General features: G+C 36.4%; 1 protein-coding gene across 1 annotated transcript in view; it reads right to left on the bottom strand.

Annotated features, from left to right (window-relative positions):
* TRPM3 (transient receptor potential cation channel subfamily M member 3) overlaps positions 1–27765 on the bottom strand; it is a gene marked incomplete at both ends in the record, with an annotated part of 432651 nt that overhangs the window by 10159 nt on the left and 394727 nt on the right. Inside the window, 8 exon segments of the mRNA XM_082784267.1 lie at positions 1854–1986; positions 3183–3382; positions 3939–4089; positions 12151–12301; positions 12303–12326; positions 17363–17614; positions 19798–19926; positions 24631–24771. Of these exon segments, the coding sequence (XP_082640393.1) occupies positions 1854–1986; positions 3183–3382; positions 3939–4089; positions 12151–12301; positions 12303–12326; positions 17363–17614; positions 19798–19926; positions 24631–24771 (1181 nt within the window).

The following is a 27765-nucleotide window of genomic DNA, read 5'->3' as shown; positions in this document are numbered from 1 at the left end:
TCTGTGAGACTCAGGTCATCCTTCATTTAGGATTCATAATCACAAACCCTCCTCTGGAATTTAGTGCTTTAAGTCATTAATTTAAAATATAGAAAAGGACTTCTTTCCTATAAAACAAGACCAAAACAGAGAGCAAAGATAGACTATTACAAATTCATTGTCCAGTACATAGAACACTTGCCTAATGTAGGGGAGGTCTCATCAGGGTCATTTATTTATACACACTTCTTTCCTTGGCCACCAAAAATAAAGCTATGAGCAAACAGAGATTTGAACCTACAACTACTATTTCCAGGTTAGTTTTCTGATCTCTGCAGTATCAGAACACAGAAAACCTTGGACAACCGTTCAATCTATCCTTCCATCTTTCTTTGAAATGTAAGTAATTCTTCAGTCTACAGTCTTCAACCACTTTCAGCTTAGGACCTTCTTGGGAGAAAAATGATTTCTATGTATTTAGAAATCCTGACAGGATTTCTCTTCCATAAGCTTATCTAGTCTCTGTTTTAACTAGTGTCGACTTTTACCTGACATCATCAGGTCTTTTAGACCTCATAACCTTTCAAGAATTCACTCTATTTTAGTATTTAGTGCATGAAAAGGACATCTGCTTTTATTTATTTTGAACAGTCTCCTTTTAGATTTATCTGTTGCTCTCCTAGTTCTTGATCTGGGAGAGGCAGCAAATATTGATTTCTACTCACCCTCTTCTTGCATGCAGAATTATATAGGCCTCTGTGGTTTCATTTCTGATTTTTCCCTTCCAGACAGAATAGAGTTTTATTTGAGGATTACCAGGCCATCCCTTGTGAAGAAACTATTCCATGCTTTACCACACTTCCCCTCTAACACCCTTTTCTAAAATGTGTCTTGTGAGTACTATTTTCAGGAAAACAGATGATTAAAGGATATTATATTTGCTAATCCTGTTCTGGGATAGATTTAGTTCAAAAACAATTTAAAAGCACTTTTTCTTGCCTACATGAAACATATTTGAGGCATAGCTGTATCAGGAGCTGTGCTGGAAGTTTACATATAAATAGAAGAGTGTTACACCCATGTACTCAATTACAGCAATGACTCTCCTGATTTCTTTTACGTGTTAAATCATAGTACTCAGCGTACAGAATATTCAGTGGTTCTTAATTTTCATGAGTATTTGACAGGATATCACCTTAGTATTTTTATTGACAACAGTGCTGTGCATTGAACAACAAGCTCTGTACTCAAAATTTAGCTCTGTTGATCAGCTGCGATATGATGAAAGCATGTATTTGAGATTAACAGATTCATTAAGTTTAGGACTGTTAAATTAGAAGACTAGAAACGTGCACTAAACCCACATATTATCTTAGTCCTCTGTGCTTGTTATCATTCTGAGTGATATATCTAGTTCCTTTGAAATTAATAGCAAGATTTCATCTCAATGAAACTAGTCTACCTACCAAGACCACCCCAAAGTAAAGCTCTTTCTTTATCTAAATGCTAAAGCTCTAGTTCTTATTGAGGAATTCTCATTTACTCTCCCACTGTGTTCTGACCACTTGTGCCTCAAAGTTCTGCTTCAAAAACTGCAGCACAAAGAGGAATTGTGTTTTCCTCACTATTTCATTTGCATACAATTGGAACTGGTTAGATGATACAAAGTTTTCAAAATTTTGAGGAACATTTGCTTTAGTGAAGAAGAAAAAAAAAAAGAGAAAAGAAATTGATCACCTTGTATCACTCTACTTTTTCATTAAGATTTACTTAAAATTCCCTCAAATGTTTCCCTGTTCAAGAAAAAGAAAGGAAGGGTGAGAAAGACAATAAAGATATATTTCTAGATCAACATATGAGAGAGCAAAGTGCACCTTTCTGAAGTGACACGGATTCTTTCATCATTGGAGGAATTAAATCTGTCATCCTTCTCTCTAAAATATTCTTCTATACACTGCTCTTCAAAATCATGGACTTTTTTCAATTCATCCTCAGTTATGAAAAGTTCTGTAGAAACAATGGAAAAAATATCAGTTTGGCAAAGCATTAACATGTGAAATTAAGTACACTTTTCTTATTGCAGAAATCACAGACTGAACTTTCAAAATCAGGCTTCAATTTTATCTGGCATTTTCATATGAAAGCAAAGAGATGCAGCTAATTTCCAAATTAGTGGCTTCAATTATAAGTGATCCTGGAGATAGCAACACTTAAGCGGGCAAATGCTGTACAAACATGAATGTGTTTTGATTACGTGAGACCTAAACACAGCTGTTGGTCAGGACCTGGAGAGACAGTGGGAGCCAAACGTCACCTGTAACCTAATATAAATTCAATCATATTTGTAGACCAGTAAGAAAGGAGTATGAGAGTAGAAAGGGTCTGTTTGACATGGCAAGAGATGAAATCTGTAGGCAGCAGCAAAGGCTATGTCAGACATGGTGTGATGTGAGTGGGAGGAGAGCGGTATAGTTGCACTTGCATCTCTCATGCCATCACAGGACTTCAGCTCCTTTCTTGAGGAGAAGTGGGCTGTGGCATGGGTTTGAGTTGGGAAGAGATGCACATCCGCTAGCTCCCTACTTCTGTCATATACACTGGGGAAGGTGGAGTTTTTCTACTTTGAAGAACTAGATAAGGAAGAGCAGTGAAAGTGTTATCAAAATAATCTGTCAGGCTTTCTATCATGCTTATGGGAGTTCTTATTAAAGTGTCTGGAGAAACCACTCCTCCACTTTGAATCAATGTCAAGGAGACAACATGTGTCTACAGAATAATTACTCCTCACCATCTCTTATCTTATGTAGGCATAAAGTGTGTTGAGGGGACATATGTGCTATTTGCTCAAAAAATAGGAACACTATCTCTGTATTAACTGCAATAAAAGTAAAGATCTGGAAGTGCAAAGAACTGTAAGAATTCCAGTAAAAACAGTCTTCTAGCAACAGCAAAACAAAAGTCTTTGTTTTGAAGAAAGAAACAACTCAAAATATCCAGGAACAACACTGCCTCATTAATGCTCTGAGGAGAACTGTGTGTTAAGGAATGGAAGTAAAGCTAAGTGATTCAGGTGGCAACTTGTGGCTAATAGTTCTCTGTTGAAAAGGTTACCAAAGTACTGGGCTTAGCCTTCATTCATTTCAAATTCCAGATACTACAAAGAGAATTGGAAAGTCCCACTCTGTAAATTGTTTAAGGCTTACTTAGTCCGTAGTCTCTCTCATCTGGGTCACTTTCGTGTTTCCGCCATCTACAGCAGAGATGTTGGAATATCATAGTCATATGGCTGAAAATGATCAGAGGTGGTGGGAGAACTGGCCTTTCATGAAATGTCATGATTAGCTGATACCTTTGAAACTTCCATACTTGGTTGGATATGGATTTGACTTCAAAAAATGTATTGCTAGGAGGCAAGAAGAGAAAATAACATCAGATTAAAATGTTTTTGAGTACTTTGCCAGAAATGGTATGACAGCACTTTAATTACACACATTTCACTAATAGTGCCAAACTTTTCCTTGTCATACAAAAAAAGGAAGTACAAAAGAAAGCAGATAATAAGGTTGTTCTTCAGTGATGCACAGTGGCAATCAGTCATTTAAAATGTTATTACTCTCTATTCTTGCTCTGTGCAACCAGTTAGTTTTTCGACAACCTAGTAAGACAGGCAAGTATTTTTGTTCTTATCTTCTGTATTAGGAGTGAATGATGCCATAACTGAATTTCAAATTTTTGGATTTTCTACTTTCAGTCACATTGGATGTCTGTTCTTGGAAATGAGATAATGTAAAAAATTTGACATTTCCCTCACTCTCTGGAGACAAGGTACTACTTTATATCTTCTCACCCCTACATCCTCTGAAAATAGCTTTCAGCCAAAGTCTTCAGCTTAGCTGCTTTCTTAGACCATAAATAATGCCCACCATCCCCAGCTCCATTCTTTGCAATGTGTCACTCACTTGAAAACAGCAATCAGAAGGTTCACCAAAAGGATGTTTGCAACCAAGAGGTAACAGGCCATGATGGCAGGAACGATCCATGCTCCTGTTTTGCAGGGAGGCAGTTGGATTATTTTACCATCTTCTCTTGTTTCATTCTGACCACAAGGAGCTGGGAACAAAAATACAAAAATACAAACCAGGAATTAATCTTATTTTTTCTTCTTTTTCTGCTTTTTTACAGAAATATTTAAATGTTTATGAAGGCCTGCCTGCCAAAGCAATATCTTCTAAGTAACAGTGCCATTGATGCTCCTCTCAATAAATCTGCAATTGCTATAGGTGGTGGTGATCACATGCATGTCAAATTTATCATATATTTTAAAAGCTACACTTCTTGATGCTATATGTTATTTTCCATGAAAGTCAAGATATTCCCCTTAGAAATTTCAGGAAATCTGTCTCATGTAAACTGCCCATTCTTTTTAACTGAAATATCTTAGTACTCTGGTATTAATTAGTGGTTGTGCAAATGAAATAATCAAAATGGTTAATCCCACAAAAAGCTAACATACTATTTTTTAATGGTGAAAGGTTTTAATTTTATTTTTCATAGAAAAAAAAAGAAGTACATTAAAATAAAGGGTATATATTTATTCCTGTGCACTGTACTTCCCAGAGCCCAGAGCATTATGAATTCTTCTGGGAAGAATTCATAATGGCCTTCTGCTATTGACTTTTGACTGCATTCCTAAAAAAACAGTGGGGGAGATTATCAAGTCTTTATTGTACCAGGTAAAGGGATATGTAGGCAACAGAGTTGCCACCTGTTTCTTTCACAAATGTTTTGGAACAAAAATGACTAAAATTTCCTCATCATGAGAGTTGTAAAACTGAAGCAGGGGGAGAAAAAAATGTGAAATAGTTGTTATTACTATTCAGAAGATTTAGTTTGAAATTACTTCTGTCATACTATTATGACAGAAGGATACATCCTGCATCAGGTTCAACATGAACTCTCCCAAAGTATTCAACTCACAGAAAACAAAACAAAACAAAACAAAAACCAACCAACCAACCAAACAAACAAACAAACAAAAAAAGAGACAACTACAAGCAATACTACATTTGCAAGCAGTTCTGCTGTGTCTGGACCCACATTATCTCTAGTTCTTTGTACTTACAGAAAAAACACTTTATTCCTGGAACAGGTTAAATATGAGCAATTCTCTATTTCTTGGAAAATATCATATTACAGGCCCTTTCAGTTAGTTGCTCCAACCAGTGGCTTCATTTAGACATTCAAAATACCATCTGTGAGCTGATGGATTTCTTGAGCTAGGTGCATTCAGCCTCCATCCAGCAGAAACTGGGACATTCAACACCTCTTGGTATCAGCATTCAAAGTGAGACTTTTTTGTTTATGTGGAAACAGTAATGTGTTGATTCAGAGCTACAAAGCTACAACAGAGTACCAAACCCCATCATGATCTCACCAGTAACACAAAAATCATTCTAGCAGTTGATGAAACCTGTTGTCCTTCTGTGTGTTAAAGCACAGAAACAATAATGTCTTTTATAGTGAAGAGAGAAATTTCTGAAAAGCATATCTTAAACTTTAAATCAATGATATCCAAAACTCAGCTTTAAGTCTGGCTATAATCTATTATTCAATTTTTCTATTAAAAATATTTTCATCCAAAATATTTTCCATCTTTCACAACTACCAAGACAAAAATATTTTCTCTAAAGTGATTTTCCTACAATAGAATATTTGGAAAACCATTAATGTGTCCCTGTCAGTTTATGCCGCATAAACTTCCTTGAAAACAAGCCACATAAACTTTCCTTGAAAACAAGCCTCCATAATCTATACATACATAGGTGTTTGGCTTGCCTTGAGGCTTTGTAAACGTCTTCTCTTCTGACAGTTCTGTTGGAGAAACAGAACTTAGCATTCCTTTAAATAACAAAGGAATACTAATCTTACACCTTACTTTACAGAGGTCTAAGCCAACATTCAATCTTCAAATCTTCAGCTGCGTGAGAAAGTGTGATGTGTGTCCAAAGTTCTGAAGCCTTTGTTCTAAGGTGTATGACTGAAATTAACATCTTTTTCCACTTTAAACCATAACATCAGTTTTAAGGGATTTTGCTCCCACTATTAAGCAAACTATTTGTTAAAAACAATTACTCCCAGAAAAAAAAAGGAAACTGAATTTTCACCCTTTGCTACAGGGAGGAATCTGGCAGGTGTCTAAGAGTGCAGATGATACTCTTTTTAGATAACAAAGACACTTGCTTACTTTTAAGAATTTAGAATTCTTATTGATGATTTTATATTTTGAAAAATGTAGGGATTTTTGTAGTATATGCAATAACATATTGTAACGACAAACTTTTTCAAAGAACAATTTTAAAGTGTAGGAAAACATACTCTTATCTTTCTACATGACAGCCTTGCTTTAGCAAAAATTATGTAGGATTCATAATTCGAGTGAAATGTTTTGTTAAAATAAATTCTGTTAGTGTAACTACATGCATATTCCAGGTAACTGAAAAACTCAGGTAGTCAAATGACCTGTAGGTCATTTGATGTAGGTAGGACATCAAGCCCCGAACTTTGGTTTTGAAAAATGGTAATTGGTTGAAGTTTTAATTTCAATTACATGTATTAACTTCCCTCAGCTTTCAGATATTGAACTTTGACAGCTGTGGTGGTATGTACTTGTTGCATCTTTTGTTTCTCTTTTCATAGTCTGCCTCTATGCTTATGTTTCCTTCCTGGCTCCCTTTTACCATTTCCTTTACAGGCCTTTCCTGCTACATATCTAATGTTTCCTCTTTCCTGGCCAGCAAACTGGTGCAAAGCAAACAGCAATAGCCCACATCTCTGTGCTTCAACCGTACCAGTTTACCAGGCTAGTAAGTATTGAAAAAAGGCTAAGCGAGCTGCTTAGGACTGTCCACTTCTTAACTAACAGAGAAAATACTGAACTCTGGGAACTCTGAATCTCACATCACTGCTCTCTTCATCAGCAGAAACATTCAGGGAACTGACAAGTATCTCATTACTAGAAGAAAGTTTCTCTAACTAGAGTATTGTGACCTTACACATTGCTTTTTGCTCTCAGACACATTAAAATGACTCCAAAACATCTTTCCTATCATATTTTAATCATAATTTATAGTAAATCTCTCTAATTTTCTTGTTTTCTTTCTCCCTCCTCCTCCCTTCCTTAAAAATATTCAACCGAATGGAACCTAAAATATAACCTCATGGGAGTGATAGGAAGGGGAAGACTGCCACAGCTCAAGGCCAGGGAGATTCTTGAAGTGATGTGTAGGCAGTACAAAAATATTATCCTCTGCCTTTGTCTAACAATACAAAAAATATTGCCTGTGCTGCAGAGTTGTAACACAGATGAAGGAGGAGAAAGGAAGGGAAGGGAAGGGAAGGGAAGGGAAGGGAAGGGAAGGGAAGGGAAGGGAAGGGAAGGGAAGGGAAGGGAAGGGAAGGGAAGGGAAGGGAAGGGAAGGGAAGGGAAGGGAAGGGAAGGGAAGGGAAAAAGCATGATTTATTATATTTTGTGAAAAAATGCTCTATTACTTCAAACTCCAAACTAATCCACGCAAATAACAACCCTTACTGGAAGATACCACAGAGACATACAAAGGATGAAATGTTTAAGATTGTATAGAATTTTGTATAGAACTTTAATTTTAATAAGAAACCTTTGAGAACTTAAATAAATTCTAAAAGATTAAGAAATGTAAATAATTTAAATAAAAGTAATTTGTATTAATTATGTTTTCCTCAAGTTCATTGGATAGTTGCATAATAATTTGTCTTTCGTATTCTACTGAAACAACTGCATTCTGATTACTTGGCATTGCTCCAATACAAGCAAGAAAAGGAGGCTCCATCTTTTTCTCTTTACATATATAGGATTTTCCAATAATGCTTTAGGCAAAGAGAACAAACAGAACTCAGATTGATCCTCAGATTTCAGATGGCACTTGAAATACTGTCAGCTGGAAAGAAAATCCAGATGCAAATCTGACATGAGACAACAAATCTGAAAACAGACCAAAAAAAAAAAAAGAGAGAAACCAAACCCAAACCCGTGTTGACTAACAACAGTCTCAGATGCTCTACTTTCTGAATATAGGAAAATATGAAGTCTGTTTTTTTTTTTTTTTTTTTTTTTTTTTTTATTTTCCCCTGGAATAATCATTTCCTCTTCAGTATTTCTATATACTTCCGTATCCTTAATATCCTGGAGGGACAGATAGCTTGGCAAGGTGAAAAGAAGTTCTTTGCATGTAACATCTGTGTTCTGAAGTTTTTGGCTAGTATTGCCAGCAATAGTGCTGAAGTAAGTGAGGCAAACCAAGGGAGAGATTTTACAGCATTTGTGGGTTTTCTCCTAGACAGGCCTTCACTGCTAAGCAGCTAAGCAGCTGGCTGCTGCCCCATGTATCCCATCAGGCAGCAGAAGGTTGGGCTAGACTAAGAAAAGCAGACTAAAAATGAGATAATTCCACACGCCATAACCAGTACCTTGGCCTGGACCGCCTCTTGTCCTTGACTAGTGCAGCTGTGATGAATTGTCAGTCTGAGAGGAGCTACTTTGAGACTGGTTTTGCTCTTTGGCTTAATTTGCCTAAAAAGTTAAACACAATTCTAAAAGGTTTACTTTGTTTTGTTTTGTTTTGTTTGCTTGTGTTTTACCTTTTACATCTGGTTGGTTTTCATGAATTTGCAGGAATGTAGTACTTGTGTACATCACTGATAATTAACCATACTGCTGAAAAGTGTACTTGTACTCCCGGAAGTGAGGATATATTTCTGTCCCCACTTTTGAGTTGAAGGTGTGATCACATTGTCAACAGGACACTAATGCACACTCCAGTTAACATATGTATTTTAAATGTGAAATGAATACAGACAATATGGGTAAAAAGTGTAAGTGTACAAGACACACATTATTTTAGAGAGACATATTTTACTGATGTTTTAACAGTGCAATGTGTTGAGATAAAAGTCAAACTACATCCACTGGATGGTTAGGCTGCCAGCTGATGAAATATATCCAGACATTACATCTGGTCAGCCTTAGTGGCATGCTTTACAGTCAACAGAAAGTGAAAGAAAAGAAAAGTAAGTCAGGAATTTTAGAGTAACATGCATTCTTTGTACATTTCTCAGAAATACAAGGATAATTTCCAGGAGCATGACTCCAATATACATGCATCTAAAATATTAGCATTTTTACTGAATTCCAAACTTGCAAATAATGTTGTAATATTAACATCAAAATATAAAGAAAAAAACCCACAAACTTTAGGCTTGCTATTATAACAACAATAATGATAATAACCTGCTCAGAGCTATAAAGTTCAATTGTAGTTTAGATGTAGCATACCAATTTTTATCTTCTTCGAGAAAGTACAAACATTGTGTAGTACTCTAACATGAATACAGTGGCTGATTTAGCTTAGAACAACTTGGAAAATAGATAACAATAAATTTCTGAATGGTGAAAAAATGTATCCTAGTAAAACCTTTTGGGTGCCAATCCAGTCATTTTGATTGAGTAACATCACCAACCATTTGCTCCCAGTCTATTCCAAGGGTAACATTTCTTGAGACAACCAAGCCTCAGACAGACATGACATATTGCATATAATTTGTGCTGCAAGAGTGGCAGATTCTAAGTCCCTGCATCATCTGTCTCTCAGGAAGGAGGAACTAGGTGCTGCTTTTCATTTTGGCATCACCACTTTCTCTGCAACTCCTAGTTTCCTTGACACAGACAGAAGAGCAACACATCTACACCTACAGCTGGGGATGAAACCATTAGAAATTTTACTTTCCCTAAGCCTCAGAAGTAAATACTCTGCATTTTTTTTTTTTTTCCCAAGGTTTAAATGTTGGGCATCTGAATAATGTACAAAACCACCTCTAAATTCTTATGCAAGAGTATGGAGCCTGCCACCCTCTTTTTATACTTAAGAAACATGCTTCATTCAAAGGCAGTATATTTTGTTGGGTTTCAGGGTTCTAAACTATAATCAGCACTTCAATAAAAAATACCAAGAACTATTTATTCAGCCAATTGCCACATTTGTTTCACTATGGTAGTTACTAAGAACAACATCAATAAATGGCCACTTGTAGAGGGACAGAATTCTGCTTGCACATGGAAGTCATAGTTTTAAACCTTTATCCATCTATTACACCTTTGGAGCAAGCTGACGTTTTGAATCCACAAGTATTATGTCTTTGGATTGAAATGAATTTTTAAAAAGAAAAGAAAAGGAAAAAGGATAAAAATGAGGGGAACTGGGTGAAAAGCTAAACTCAGGGAGGAACTTTGTGATTTTAAGTATTTATGATAGAATCATAGACTGGTTTGGATTGGAAGGGACCTTAAATGTAATCTAATTCCAACCCCCCTGCCATTGGTAGAGAGGGACACCTTCCTCCAGACCAGGTTGCTCAAAGCCCCATCTAACCTGGCCTTGAACACCTCCACTGATGGGGCATCTACAGCTTCTCTGGACAACCTGTTCCAGTGCTTTACCACCCTCTGAGTAAAGAATTTTTGTTGTTACATTTTGTGTTATAAACCTACCCTATTTTAGTTTAACGCCATTACTCCTTGTCCTATCATTACACTTCCTGACAAAGAGTCCCTCTCCTGCTTTTCTGTTGGCCCCCTTTAAGTACTAGAAGGCTACAATGAGGTCTCCCCAGAGCTTCCTGTTCTCCAGGCTGACCAATACAAACTCCCTCAGCTTGTGCTCACAAGTCCTCATTTTCTGGCATGTCTTGCTGCCTCTGAGAACAATCACAGAATCACAGAATCACAGAATTTTCTAGGTTGGAAGAGACCTCAAGGTCATCGAGTCCAACCTCCAACCTAACGCTAACAGCCCTCCACTAAACCATATCCCTAAGCTCTACATCTAAAATGTGTAAAAATAATCATAAAAAAGAGGTTTCATCTGCATCCATTGTAACAATTCTGTGCAACCCAGGAAAAAGAAATAAACATGAAACTGCTGTAACATCTGACATGGGATATGTCCCTCTGAAACTCTGTAAATTCTCTATCCATCTGAAACTGTGTAAGTTGGGGTAATTCACGATAGTACATTTATTACCTTAACCCTTTCAGAAAAAAACAACACATTTTTTCCAATCGAGCTTTGTCAATGCTAAAGAAGTAGAAGATAAATTATGAAAACACCTTTCCTAAGGTGGTGCTTAGGATAGAAAAGAATACGTTAAACAGAGTTTTAATGGATGCCATTTGCCATTGGAAAAGATACTCACTTCTAAATGCTGCCAAGACACTGCACATTTAGGTAGGAATGATAAACATCACTTGCATGTCAGTATTTTTTAAAGATACATTGTTTGTGGTTCTTAGTTTGTTCTATTTGTCATCTATTGCATCACTCCTCATGACCACCCCTCTCTTTTGGCGTAATGTACTAGCTGGAACCAGAAGGTCTAATTTAAGTAGAAAACTGACATTTTCCTGATCACCAGCCAAATGAATCCTGAAGAGACAGTATATGAAATACTGGCCTTTGTTCCGTTTGCATTGACATGAGCACACTCTTGCCTTCCAGTAAATAAATAAAGCAAAATTCTTATAACGTATGTACTCTCCCCAAAGAATTGCATCACATTGTTTAGCATAAAGGTGGTGACAGTGAGTAGGTAACAGAGAAAAGAAAACACAATGGATTAGATCCTCATGAAGTCCAGGAATTAGAGGTCTAACCAAGTACTATTATATTTGATGCTTAGTATGAAATTAGGTAGAAGCATTTAGGTCTAAAATCAAACAAATGGATGAAAAAAAAAAAGTGACATTTTGTGTCTCAGATAAACCAAAGAACTCATCATGGATACCTGGAAGGGTATCCCTATCACCCAACTGGTAAAAAGGAAACATTAAAACATTCTTTATATACAAGATAATTTAACATTGCAGATATCTGTTTAAATTATTGCAAAAATGATGCCAGAAGCACTTTCTAGAACTGACACCCCAATATTACAGCTGTAAAAATATTTTGTGACCATTCTCTGTGATGAAGGAGTCCTCTATCCTGAGCCATTTATTGAGCACACATACATGATCTGGTAGAACATCATCTGATCAAAGTTGGATACCTGACTTTGGAGTATGAGAATCATAAACTTGCTTACGGTCTATCTGGTCTGCAAACACTTCCCCATAGATCATCCAATAAGGCATGTAAAAAATGTTTTTTGCCAGCTTCCACGAAGGCTCCTCATTGGGGAAGAGAATAGCCTGTCTTGCGACACCGAAGCTCATCAGAACCACCAACATGATGATGAACAAAATACATCATGTCGATCATCTGAATGTCATGAGAGGAAAAGAGAGAGGAGAAAGAGAGAAAGGACAAGAATTAAAGAAATATATTTGTCCATATTTCCATTAGTCTATGCTGCAAAAAAAGTTTTTAAACCTTAGAAAGAGAATTTTCAGAAACAGTTTCTGAAAAGATGTTCTCAGTTTTACACATATCATTTCATTTTGAAAGAAGGAAAATGGTATCCCCGCGTCTTTGATTTTTTTCCCAGTATTCCTTTTAAGAACTATATAAATGTTATGTATAGGCCTGAAAACACAAGCAGCCATCTGGTCATACCAGTTGCCTGAACAATAATATAAGTTCATAGGCATCAGGGCATGGCCTGAACAAGGGTTGTGAGATAATGTATTGTTTACAGGCACCTATTGGCAACTGTATCAAAACAAAAGGTCTGAAATGGACTATCTTATTTGTTGGTACCCATTGTCTTGGTGAAAAGGAGGGAACCTGGATATAACATAAGGAATAACGAGTGGCAGAACAGCCTGTTATTGAAACATAAGGCATGCCATAGGGGTAACCAGTGAGAAAGGAAAGCTGTGATACTGGCTGGACTAGAATTCAGGCTGGTGGTGGTGTCCAACAAATGCCATATTTAAAAAAATAAAATGCAGATAACACAGGCACTCAGTCCTATTCTTCTGCATTGTTGAATACCTCATTAGCATATGCACAGCTTTAATTAGTGCCTGCAAACAGTATCTACCCATTCAAAATGTTCCAGGAAAAATTGGGACAGCAGTCCTAGGAGGTTCTCACTAGAGGCTGAAGATTAGAAGAACAGCTGTGCTAAGCAGTATTAGTGGGACCCTCCAGAGAGTGGAGCAAAGGAGGAGCCTTGGGCGTCAAACAGGTACAGCACAGACATACTCAAAAGTTTGAAAAATAAAAGTGACTCTTGTAAGGTCTCTGGTAAGGTCCCTTTAGAACTCTCAGTTACAGGTTTATTTATAGGCTTTTATTTATAAGGCATGTTATGATAGAGGCATGTTATTTCCATGGCTGTGGAAGCAACTTCTGTCTGCTCAAACTAAAGAGCCTCAAAACTTTCTGACTCTTAAACCTGTCAGTCTCCACTTTCTCTGGTGGTGAACTCAGCATTCTGAGTTCACTGCAAGGCAGGTGTGCAACCAACGTGCACTTTAACTGGTGGCTCTATAGCTCCACATGGACCTGCCACAGCTAAGGAGCAGGGTGATTCATTTCAGGAGCTAGTGGAACAGGGCTACTAATTTCCAGCAGATGGATCTGCCACTGCTGTTGGGGTTTTTCAGTTAAAAGCACAAGGATGGAGATGTAAGGTCAAAGTAACACTATGAAATTACTTAACAGAGAAAAGAGAGGGATACTGAAAAGCAAACAGATAGGGATATTCTCATACTCACTAAGATAGCAACTCTAAGAGAAAGAGACCTGTAGGGAAGGGCCCTGGTAGGAGAGTCTTCACGAGACAGAATGAAGGAATTGAGGTAGGTGAAAAGAAGCATGGAAAAATAAAAACCTTAAAATAATGCAGAAAAGAAAGACAAAAAAAAACAACACACACACACATATTGGAAGATGAGACATGTAAATAAATGCCTTAAAGAAATAAAAAATGGACAAATAAATCATGAACATTCTTATGTTTTTTCAGATCATTAATCTTTCAAGAAAACCTGGTTGAAGGGGAATTCCGGATGATTATATCTCAGACAGCAACCTGAAATGGGGAAGATGCATAATTACTCTTAATTCTTACTGCTTTTAGAGAGATATGGAGATGAAACCTGTATCCTTCCTTCTTCTCTGATAAAAATATGCTTTCATTTAGAAAGATGATATGATATGATATGATATGATATGATATGATATGATATGATATGATATGATGTAATACGCATAAAAATTACTTGCTGGAAATTAAAAAAAATAATCTTAAATGTTTCCAACACTTTTGATCAAGATTCACAGAGGTTTGAACTCACTTTGCAAGAAATTAAATTTTCAGTGTTATTTTCCGTTCAACCAGTGTATTAGTGTTTCCCTCATTCAACCAGATATCATTCTAAAATGTCAGTAGCTTGTCTTGAATTGAGTGAAATATATGGGCGTGTTTCCACTGACTGCAATGAGCAGTGTATCAGGCCCCTTGGCCTGCAGGCTCAAATTACAATTGCTGTTTTAACAATGCAGTGACTGTTCAGTCATTCTGAAGAACCCTTTAGTCACCTATTCAAACAGCTGATAAAACAAAGATCTTTTGGTGCAGTTTTATTAAGAAGTTGGCTCCATTCCCCCTCGCCCCCCTTTTTTTTTTTTTAATCAAAGAAACTAAGAAAATGTAGACATTCCCATACAGAAGGGGAACTGATATACTTCTGACTCTCTTGACATGCACAGTGATTGCATTTCATTCTGAAATAGGCAGGAAGTAAATCTACCATTGTGCAGGGATTGGAAAAGCACACTATAATAAGCACATTCTGTAACTGAAATTAGTAGATAATAATAAACTTTGCCATTCATCTTCTTCCTCCTCTCTTCATCCTTCCTTTTAAACCTCTGAATACTATTCCTGCCTTAATTTAATTTGCATATTTGTTCACAAGGCCCACTAAAACCTATTACTGCTATTCTGTTGGATGCAGTGGAGAGGCAGGTGAAGGGAAAGTTCCTTTATATTGGAAAGATGAAAAGAGTCATCTGTTCCCTCCTGAGTCTAAAATTTGCTTAAACAGAAGCTCAGTATAAAAGCTCAGGCTATAGATTGCATTAAATATAGTCTGCTGAGGAACTCAATAGCTGTGATGGGCTTACTTTTTAGAAACAAGTACAAATTTATTGTCTCCACAGCACTGAATGGTACTTGCAAAGAGGTAAATGTGCCTGTGATTTAAACAGAAATACACAGGGGAGGCCACTGCAGCCCAGAGCGAGCAGGTGCAACCCCAGGGAAGTCTGTGCATGTTATAAATGGGTTGGCCATTACACAGGGGAATAAGCTGGCCAGAAAACAGTTGTTAGGGGCAAATTTATGTAACTGAAACCAGCTGGGCATTGCATATGTGGGCAAAATAGATGTGCCAGAGTTGCTGAGTGCATGGAAAACTGGATGAGGTGTGAAAATCAAATAACAGGAAGGCATAAAATAAAACAACTTCCCTTCTTTAACAGATGCCCACACCTTCAGAGAAATCTGGTAGCTGAATTCAAAACTCTCTGAGTAGGTGCTAAGCCTACAGAGGCTAGCGATTTTCATGCATTAGTTTTCCAATGAAAGTGGAGTGCAACTTAATTCATTATGCACATGTAAGAATGACAAAGGAATGTAAAATATATTATTTTGATGATTTCAACCATTTCCTTTCTATGTTGATACCAGTGGGGGAAAAAAACAAACAAAAAAACAAAAAAAAACAAAAACAAACAAACAAAAAAACAACCACAAAACACTGCTTAAACTACTGGTGAAGCTGGGTTCCTATCAGTCCTCCATAACTCTGACTGCTAGAAGTTTGTTATTCATGATCAACTCGTTTAATATTGAACTGTTTTTTGGGCTGCTTTTGCTAACATAACAGCTCTGAAACTTTTTGGCCATGATATCTGTGAAAATTAATACAGAATTGAAGGATAATTGGTTTTGGTCCTTTCTCTCATCCTGCTGTCCTTTTCCAGTAATTCATAGCAAGAACTCCTGAGTGTTCCTGTAGTGGTGCACTCTGGAGCACTGCAAATCCCCACCCATAAACAACCTGTTGGCTTCCTTGAAGGAAGGAACCAGACTTCAAAATTCTGTCTGCAGCAAATAAACACTGGGCTTGTTGTGAGTAACTTAATATCAAAGAATTGTAGTCCATGAATTCATATATGTCCCTATTTCCTACATGTATGATGGCAAGGAAGTAGGGTTGTTGGCTTTTCATTTTATGGACAATGGTAAGGCAAACAGAACACAGAACCTATTTGAATTTATTCAATATTGTCCACATATCAATTAGATAGCAGTAATGATATTTATAATTAGGAAATTTAATATCCAGTTTGGCTTTTACTGAATACTGACCTCAAGGATTATTTCATCCTTATTTTTAAAAATAAATCTTAAGCTCTAGAATGCATGAAGCAGACATTATTTACACAACAAAAGCTGGCTAACTGTATCTAAAACGTAAATATATGTGTTAGCACATGTTTAGCTACATGTGCAGGTACCCGAATATCAGTGACCTGTACATGTGTTTCTGTAAACTCAACAATTTTCCTTAACTCAGATAAGCAAAATTGTGCTTTAATGTAACGCTTCTGCTGATATAAATATATATATAAATACAAAAAGTTAAATGTTACACATACAACTATACATATCACTTGATCCACTTTATATGAATTTACTATTATGTAAACTAATTAATTTGTGTCACACTGTATACATGTGATGCAGCCAGGGGACAGAGGCTGCAGTTAGGCACATAAATTTCTCATCTCACAGAAATATACCTGAACAAGCAAGAAAGACATGTGGCTATGGAACAAAATAGAGAAATGTCACGGTTTTAATCTGACCATTATGGTTTTGAACATACTTACTGTGACATAATTTCTTTGAGGGTCTCAGAATCCTGAATATTTTTTTTTTTTTTTTTTTTTCCTCCAAGCTAAACAAATCTCTCTCCTTTGCAACTAGTTGAGAATTAATACCCTGTGTGTTTACTGCAAATGAGGTAGATGGCTTTGCTACTGAAGAGAGATCTGAGAGAAACACAAACAATATATCATCTAACAGAATAGGCAGAGTCTAATCCCCAGTTCTGGGGGTCTGTGCAGATGATCTGATTCAATAAGGACCTGATTTTTAGCTTACATGAAAATACTAATCTGTTAAGAAAAAAAAAAACAAACAAACCAACCACAAAACAAACAAAAACAAACCACAAAACAAAAAAACACTGGAGTGATTTAATCGGCCAAACCAGAGACACTGAATCAAGAACATGCTGGCAAAAAAAGAGAACGAGTTCATCAACTTTTCTTACCATTTTTCCAATCATCATAACATATGGTCCCAAGTACTTGTTTACTCCGAAGATGTCTAGTAATCGTATATACCAGTAAATGATGTTGACACAGTATATGACCCGGCCATCACTCCGGAGTGGCAGATCTTGCAGACGGAGGACCATCCCAACAGAGAACAGCAGGATAGCTATGAGATCTGTAACATTCCAGTACTCTTGCAGCCAAACTTTTACTTTCTGTAACAGTTTCCCAGGCTCTGACATCAATATCTGAAGGACACAGGACACAGAGAGGAAAGGAGCTGAGTTGCCTTAATTTAAGCCTGAAATAAAGATAGGTGCCACACTGCCTGCAACCAAAACTGGTAGCTCCCTAGTATATAATACTATATGTACTCTCTGATTTTTTTTTTTTTTTTTTTTGTGTGTGAAACCTTCAAATTCTTCTAGTCTTAGCCTGCATCTATTTGTAAAATATTTTTTTAAATAGAAGGTATATAATACATACACATATATATACTATATATATATATATATTAAAAAGGAATAAAACCTTAATTCCTCTGAAATCCCCCCAGAAATAGAAGAAATGTAGGTATGACTTTTCGTTTCAAATTGATTGATCCTAGTTAGAGTCTTAGAATAGAGGGAGAAACAAAGAAAGGCATTTAATCAGGAAATTCACTGTTAAAAACACTATACATTTAAAGAACATTATTCTAAAGTATGTATCAAAATGTCAAGAAATTTGTTACTGACCATAAAGATCTGGGATTGGCATTAAAACCAGCAAAAGACTAGCTATCACTTGGACTTGTTTTTGGAATTTCAGTTCCACAGCTGACAAGATAATTCATAAAAATAATTAATCTTACCTTATGAATTTATCACCATTTTATTTGCTAGATCATTTGGGAGAGCTGATTGTTTTCCTGAATTACTGCTGAAACTATTCCTCAAGTGATTTCTATGAATAATTCCTAGCTTTTAGTTAGTTAACAAGCTGTTTGTTTTAATTTTCTATATTTAGCATGAGAACATTTGAGCAGACTCATACAGTTCCTTAAAGAGAGGAATGCCATTCTTATAATTTTCTTATAATTCATTTTCAGAATGAATTTTAGGCTCATCTTCCTTGAACAATCTCCAACATCTGCTTAGAAATTCATTCCCACAAATGCTCTTGATAAACTTTTGTGGAAAGGACAATTTAGGGTGAATGATTAGATATAAATGGCACACTCCATTCCTGCCAGCAGTCTCCCACCTACTGAGCCAGCGGTGCTTTGTCTCCATCAGTGCTGCAGAGCCACCGTGTGGCTTGCCGCCTCTATTTCCCTTTTTCTTTTGGTTAGCGAAGGACACTCGCTCAATTAACGTCTTTTCCTCTGCTCTTTTAATTTATAATGTAGTTTGCCGTGCAGTGTTTGAAACCTATATTTGGAGTCTAAGTGGCTGTTGCAAGACCATTTTCTGCTAGTCCTCAAAAACATTTGCTGCAGAACATACAGACGTAAATGGCAACAAATTCAGCCCAGGGGTACAAATGTGCTGTTTCAGCTGAGGTCAATGGGACTTGCACCTACACACATCAGGGATGAATTTGGCCTCTGGTGGCATTGTGGAATAAATGAACATTTGGCCAAGTGAAAATGGCACAGAAGAGTCTGCGGCTGGGAGAGACCATGAGGGGCAGGGGGTGGCAGAACAAGATCACTCTGCCTATAGACTGAGCACTACCTTAAATAATTTCTTAGCTCTATGTGTCTGCTCTAGCATTTTTAGGGAGATGCATGCTATTGCTGGACATAATTACTAAGAAATTTCAAGATTAAAAAGGGGGAGAATCTATCCAAAATATACTGTAACACTCATCATGGATCTAATTTTTCCCCCAGTTATGTCTGGTTTTATTTAATGCTTTCACATGAGGTACTTGGACAGACAGAACAATTGTAAATTTTGAATGAACTCTACTTTTGGTGAGGATTCAGGCATAGACTTCTTGGTTATCATTCTATTGTCATGTCTCTGTGTCCATTCCATTATACTCTTATCTCCCTTCTCTATTCCTCAAACATACTTCAAAGCCTAGGCATCATTTCAAGGATGATGGCCGAGCTTTAAGGTATATCAGAATCGCACCCCATACTTGTGAATGGCATTTGACATGCATCATGCAGAAATCTGAACAGAGAAATTCCATGCAAGTAAGGTCATTATACAAAGAAAGGAAGCAATTCTTGGTTTAAAAATGGAGGAAGATAGAATTTTTAATGCTGTGTTTTTAACAATTCATCTGCTTTTCTGAAAAAAAAAAAGAGAAATTTTATGTTAAACCCATTCATCAGAAAATATCCTGAGAAAAATAATAAAAACAAATATTAAAATGCATAAAGACACACCACACATTGTATTTTTCATTCTGTCTTTTGTGGTTGGGTTGACTTTACCTCTCTCATCTTCTCTATTCCCAGAGTGAAAATGTATGAGATGACAATCCATTCCTGTGTAGATGGCCAGCGATCCATCTTCACTAACACTATATAATTGAACAGCATCAAGTAGCCTATGTATGCCAGCTGTAAAGAAACAAAATTAAATGAATATTAGTAGTCACTACATTTACACATCTGAGCCAGTTTCTCAGGTGTGATTTGATGTTCCTAATTCCAGTGTAACTAAACAGACCAAAGAAAGATCAGAGAGTACTCCGGGTTTTAAGCTCACATTAACATATTAAACTCAGATTAAGCTCATACTAACATATACAATATAGAATCTACAAAATACATGTACATATATCCTCTCCTCTAGCTACAGCTGCCTCTCCAACAAAACTATATTAATACAGTCCCTTCAGATTTTCCCACAGTGGCGGGGACTACCATTTCACATATCGCAATGCTGGCTACCAGACACTGATTTACTAAGTTAACTTGTGTGAATACTTCTCCCCCATCCACTTCTAATAACAATTACTTGTCCAGCATCCCTGCTCTTTGCTTCCTCTCCTTGTTCACCTAACTTGGGGTCACTGACAATTCATGCCCTTTTTGCACAATCCTTGCTTGGTATCCAAAAGGTTCTAAGTATCATTAGAGATGTCCCTACTCAATGAAGTACTGCTTTAACTTCCACCATCATTCCTCCCCCAAATACTGCTACTCCTACTTACTTTGCTGCAGCAAGTAGCCATGCAAAGTCATACATTCATTTGCCTTGTATTTTCTGCAAGTTTTTGTTTTGTTTCATTTTCTTTTTTCCCTTCTCTAATACATCTACTTTCTGGCCTAATTTTTGATACAAAGGAAAGTATGGTTGAAGTTTTTGGTTTCTTTTTCTTTTCTTTTGTCTATGTTGAATATAATTGGTCAGTCAAAGAAATACAAGTTAGCAAATAGTATCATCAAGTTCATGAAACTCAGAGAAGCCTAACTGTTACTCTGGAGTGTGAGCTGTAGCAAAAGTGAGCAGCTGGGGCTGGGCTCTGTGTTGACCAGAATCCCTCTTCATATCTACTTTGCTTTTCGAACAGCAGCCCTACAAGAACCTTCACCTGAAGCCAAATTTAAATCAGAGAAAAGATGATTCAGTTCTGTGCATGAACATTTTAATAATTGTTGCAGAATGCTTAGTACATACATTTGTATTACAATACAGTTCTTTTGCAGTTCCATAATACCCACAACTATTTTGTACTCAGTATCAGACTTCAGATGAAACAACCACAGAGGGTCTTAGTACTTTGGGATGGGATTATTTCAAGTGTTCAGCACCTCACAAAACATGATTTATAATCTTGCTGTATTTGTTACAGAAAATTGCTTCTGCTCCGTGTAAAAGGCACAGGATTCTTGTTTCCCTTTCAGTTGCTGGTTTTAAGGATACTTGAGAACTCCTTACATTGTCCTTAAATATCTACACAGATAGGACAACCAGTTGAATCACAGCTTCTCATATGCTTAAAACAGAGGAGAAAATGATTTCACGGGTCTTTCAGTTTGTGAGTAAAAATGAATTGCAGATTTCGGGTCTGGAGATATCTTGGTTTTACCTCACCACTCTGGAAGGAAACTGAGAGCAATATTGATTTAAGTCAGCATCTAGAGTATCAGCTGAGTTAGCCAAACAACTATTTGGGCAGGCAGAACTACAAGATTTTCAGTGTAACTAGGGGCTTTTGATTTTAATTGTTTTTCTTTCCTTTGTTGTTGTTGTTGTAATCACTATTGCTGGTTTTTGTCAATCAAAAATTACTGAAAGTTACTGGAATTTTTTTGCATGGAAAAATTTGGTTTAATCTTGATTTAATGATGAAATTATGCTGACATCATACCTTTTTAACCCAAGAAGCCATCCCTTCAGACCATGGCTGACTTCCTCCATCTCCCTCTCTAGGAGGGATGGTCCTTACAGGAACATGTTCTAGTCCCACACTACTGTCAAATTTCAGTAGGGATGCAAATACTGGTAGTCAAGATTTTTTGAAAGTGCTATTACACAAGTAACTAAACCTTCTTTTTTTTTGCTTTTACGAAGAGCTAGTGTCTGCCATTTCTACCCCTGAGTCCAGTACCTGAAGACACTAAGCAGAGGAGTAGCTGCTAGGAATTTTCTAGGATGGGTTCCTCCCTGCCCTCCTGTGGATGTTGTCCTATTTTGTGTATACTTCAATATGCACCACTGTAAGGGACAAACCTGGAAATTGCAACCAGCAAGAGAGTGCTTCAAAAATGAATGTACCCTCCTCTTTTCTCAAAGATTGCAATAATTAAATGATCATAAAGTGACTTGCTTCCAAAATTAAAAACTTAGGACGAAGCTGTTCTGATGCCTGGAACATGACTCTTTTTGGGGATTCAATTCCCTTTGTACCTCTTTCTCACAGGAGGTAGAAATGGGGCTTCTCACATCATGACAGCATTTCAATGTAAAACTCGTACTTCAATGGGGAAGGCTGTCCTCTTCTTATTGGACAATCTCTGGGCTGAAACCTTTGAATCATGATTTTCAGTGCAACAGCCACAAAAATAGAACAGAGTAGTTGACTTTTGAAACTACCGCATGCCCAGAGAGAAAGGCAAAATTCCTTTTTGTTTGAGAAAACGCTGTTTATTTTAGCTCATCTGCTGAGCCAAAATATTTCTTACACAGAAATTTCCACATCTAAAGCACTCTTGTTTATTTTAAAAATGAAGATGGATAAAGACAAGTAGATATAGAATAATCAAATGATTTTAAATGACATGCAGAAGCCACATTTCTTACATTTTGGAGTTTGGAATGTAAAATTTTGAAGATTGCTTTTGAAATCTATGATTAGTGTTTCTGCCTGTGCATTTGTCGTGTGATAGGCTGCACAATTTTAATGGTCATAGGAAACATTTTTTTTTTCTGTCCTGGAATTCCTGAACATACCCACTGGTCAAGCATTGCAATTGGAATGCACCTTAATTTGCTCTTGAAACTTGGTACAGGCAAGATCCGACTTTAATAAGTGACCTTAAGTGAGACCTGCCTCAGGACTGTAGAACCAAGTCTAAAAGGCAACATAATATTGATCTTTCTCCCATTTCAAAATTGAGTTAACAGGGAAAGCCAGTATGTTTGTTTCTGTTTACAGTGAAAAGACTTTTCTGGTTATACATAACATATATAGCAATTGATAATGGGACCAGGTTGCTGCTGATGAGTTTCTAGACTCATCATGCTGATTAACCTCTAATGGCCACAGTTCAGAAAGCCGTAACTTCAAGTTGCCAAACTGGAACTATTTGCTAGCATAAGCAGTCCACTACAGTTTGGTTTCTATAAATGTAAGTTGTTTCTGCTGTCTGTAGACATATTGTCTGGATCTCAGTAAGGCATTTTTTTCTTTTAAGAAGTCATCTACAGAAGGAAGCAAACAAATGCATTCATTGCTATTTGCTGTGATTTCAGCAGAATGATGGAAAATTTAACTGGGATGGACAAGAAGTCAGCTGAACAACTCCATAGTGACAAGGCATAATTAATATGCCATATTGGACACATGTTTTGACAAGATAAACTTAGAAATCCCTGACAATGGAAAATCTACTGTCTCCTTACATGATTTATAACAATATTTCTCAGAACATGTAGAAGCTGTTTCCTAATATCTTACCAAGAATTGCCTTGATGCAATCCTATTCAGAAAGGATTTGGACAGTATAAGGATTTGGACAGTATTCTTGTATTCTTCAGATTTTGTTCCTTTTTACAGAAACTTACACATATTTGAAGACCATTGCATTCCTTCTGCAGGACTTTTTTTTTTTTTTTTTTTTTTTTGGCCTTCAAACCAGTACACATTTTTCACATTATGCAGAAACTGAAGTGGATTATAATATTCCAGTGAAGCTGATTGGAAGGACTAATTTCCACGTTCATTTTAATTTTGATGTCATCCTTCTACATTCCAGAGCCATTTACAAAACTTCATCATCCAAGTTTTGAATGAAAATAACAGATGGTACCTGATGTAAGAGGGACCCTAATAGAATCCTTTCCAATCCCTGATTCCAGCTGGGTAGAGAATAATTAACATCAACTCTTGAGGATCAATCACCAAAAACCTTTTTATCTATGTAATAACTTTAAGTAATATAGCAATTACTAATGTATCTGTGAGAATACCTAGTAAAATTTTTGACTTACTATAGTCAAAATATATGACCTCAGCTGTTTTCTGTCCCATCTCCAAGGTTTGTTTCTTTATAACATAGGGATATTAGCTTGGTTTGACTTAGTTTGTCGCTGAAAAATGTATGTCGGTTACTATTCATATTTTTGTTATCTTGTGGCTACTTACGCAAACACTTTCTTTGAGAGACACTTTGCAGACTAGTAAAATCAACAAAGCAAAAATGTTCCAAGAAAAAATGTGTTCTGTCTGTTTCATATTTTCATCAGTTATTATCTGATTTGAGATGGTGATTAAAACCAGCTTTGTATTGGGCTTACTATTGGAAACACTCCTATTGGGAATTCCTTGGGAGCACTGATTGCAGCAAGCTACTACTTATTGTACTTGACAAAAGTTTGCATGCAGTGTTTAACCATTAATTTCCTAAATAAAGTGTGCTGAATTTAAAACACTTTGAAAGGTTTGCAAGTGCTATCTGACTTCTTCACAACATGTTTATTAAATTATTTAAGCCCTCCAATGCACACAGACACAGACTTTCAAAAAAATACACAATATGACTTTAACCCAATTCCGGTACTTGTCCAAATCAGTAGTAACAAGAAAGATATCTTACTGTGTAAAACCAAAATTTAACAATAGGAGCATTGTAGAATTCATAAATCTTTCTTCCAACAGGAATCAGTCTGTGTCTGCTCTGAACTTCCTCTTCCTCTTTCTTTCTCGAGGATTCTCCATTCCCTCGACCCAGCATTGCCTACAAGAAAGGACATTTTTATGTTCCTTTATTTCTGAAGAGCAAATTAAGGTTTATTTATTTATTTATTTATTTATTTTAATTTCAAATGGAAATTATTCCAAACTTATCTGATTTCTTGATCTTTAGACAAAAACAAGTGACCACAGCCATGTGCAAAATATTTCATTCTCAGATTATCTTTTATAGAGGGAAGATGTACTTTAGTTCCTTCTAAATTGACAAAGTAATGCTTTGGCAGAAGGCATCAACACTAGTGTGAAATCCTTGAAAGGTGAACAAAAAATGAGATGTGGAGAACATTTCTCCTTTTGGCTGTATAGACAGCAAGAGTTTTTACCTGACAACAGTTTCTTAGTATGCACTTCACAATAAACTAATACATTCAGAAAACAGATAAGTTTTGTTTTTAAACAATCAGAAGATCATAAAGCTGATACTGACAGTGAACAACAGGAGGAAAGATGAGTTGGCAGCTGCTGTACTGGGAGCAATGAAACTAGTGACTGTTCTTCTGTTGATCACAGGATGCATCATAGACCATGATACCACATGGATGTAAAGGACTGAGGATGCAGAGTTCACTGCAACATTAAGGCCTTAGATCACAAGATCCTTCTACATGACCACAGCTTCTTCTATAATGAAGTTCCAGAGTGCTCATGCACTACCTCTGGTACACACTAACTGTAACTTTTGTACTACAAACTCACTGAAAATCTACTGTGAGCTACAGAATCATATACTTAAGAAGTCTTCAGTTATGAGTACAAAGCTATCATGCAAAAGATGCTAATATTATATTTACTCTTAGCTTCATGCTCAGCTTCAGAGAGAAGTGGAAGGAGTAACTGAACAACACACTCCTGAAGTTAGTGCTAAAAGAAGTTACCACTTTGTATTTAGGGTACAGACTGATCTATTAAATGTTCTTTTGAAAAAAAAAATATATATTTATTTATATATAGTAATAGTGAATTTTAGTTCCCTGTGTACAGAGAAAGTTCTTACTACTTAGTTTCTTAGTTTGTGGCAACAGCTATAGACTACAACATACTTCTGCACATGAAAGCAACTGCAAGAATCAAGATACAAGAGTCTTAAGTAATTACGGAGCGATTGCACAATGACGGTCTTATTGAAATACTTTTACAATATTTGTACAAGTAGATCAAAATATTTTAGTGCTTTTATGGTAACTGAAGTAAACTTTCAACGTCCCTGAAGATAAATTCTTTACTATGTGGGTTTTGAGGCACTGGAACAGGTTGCAAAGAGATGCTGTGGATGGACCATTCCTGAAGGTGTTCAAGGCTGGGTTGGATGGGACCCTGGGCAACCTGATGTAGTAGGTGGCATCCCTGCCTGTGACAGAGGGGTTGCATCTGGATTATACTTATGGTTCTTTCCAACAGAAACCATTCTGTGGTTCTATGATCCATAACTTAAAAATATGGGAAACTAAATCACTAAAGAGAACAATGATATGGCAAACATAGTCTTGAAATTAAGATGTGTTTTTTTTTTTTTAACTGTCTCTGTGGTCTCTTAATTCACAAGGATATTCAACACATACTTAACTAGTGAACTTCACTACTCACATATTTGATTGTAAGAATCACATACGGTTCTCATACAGGTCTATGGTCTAAAAAAAAATAATTAATGCAATAATGCAATGACCACTTTTTTTTCTCTCTCTCTCTCTTTTTTTTTTTTTTTTCTTTCAGTCAGAGTAGAAAAAAAATAATTAATGCAATGACCACTTTTTTTTCTCTTTCATTTTTTTTTTCTTTCAGTCAGAGTAGACATTTGTAACATTATTAGGACCACGTATAATCCTAGATGCCTGCTCTCTAATATTTCAATTTCATTTAATTATGCAGTTAGTTTTTTTCTCTGTTTTATTGCTTTCCATGTGATCTCTTTTAAGCCTGAATATGACTGTGCATGGATGTTGCCTTTCACACTTTGAAAGTTGACAAAGAAAATTGAACAAAGATTCAAGACACAGGTATACCATACTAAAACTAGCCTGCTGATAATGTCTTGAAACTGTAGCATTTTTTTAAGTTACCTGTTTCCATTACCTTTTTATGCCTGCTGATCTCTGTTTATTCCCACAAATACATATAAAAATGTATATTAAAAAAATTAAGACACCCCCTGCTGATTTTCACACAGCCCATAAAAACCCTTTAAAATCCAGAAAAAAAAAAAAAAACCTTTAAAATCCAGAAAGAGCTTCATAAAAAAAAGAAAAAGCTGAAGTAGCTGTGTCCTGTTTTCAGCCACAGTTGTAAACATAGAAGTATATTTCTTATTAGATGAGCAGGTAATCTACAAGAATGGGAGACTTATTGCATATACCTGTGGTAATAGAGGCTATACAACCTTCACAGAACCCTGGGTATCATTACCTGAAATCTACAAAACCAAACTGATTCCCCAGTCTTTAAAAAGGATTTATTATGCTTTGAAAATATTCTAGCCTAGGAAGGTAATTTCTTTGTTTCTCTCTACCTCCTGACACTGTTTAGGGAAAAATGCCATCTGGTGCTTCAGATTTTTCTGCAGCTTTTCCCAAGGCTTTGTATTTGCTGTCCTCTGGTGCCCAAGAATTTTGCAGGAGAGTGAAAATAAAAGCTGGCAGCTTTAACGAATGAGTAGTCCTGTGCTTTTGTGAAGGGGATTATTTTGCAGTCTAAATCCTTCAAAATTTTATAAAAGTAGTATTTCTGAGATATCCTTCACCCTCATTGAAATCAGTGAGTTTTGTGTGTTTTAAGGATAAAGCTCCTTCAGAGTGAGGCTATATGCTCATGGATGCTGATTTCTTGTTTCTTATTGCTTTTTTGTTCATAAATGATGCTCTAATTTTATCTTGTTATATTTTTGAATTAACTGCGTACTGTACAATACTATCCTCTCCCCTCCCCCATGCTACAGATGGGGAATTGCTCTGAGATGGCTGGGGATTAGATTTGTCCTAGT

The sequence above is a fragment of the Aythya marila genome (assembly GCF_965140915.1).
Source record: "Aythya marila genome assembly, chromosome: Z".
Lineage (NCBI taxonomy): Eukaryota > Metazoa > Chordata > Aves > Anseriformes > Anatidae > Aythya > Aythya marila.
This window is presented reverse-complemented; position numbering and strand designations above follow the sequence as displayed.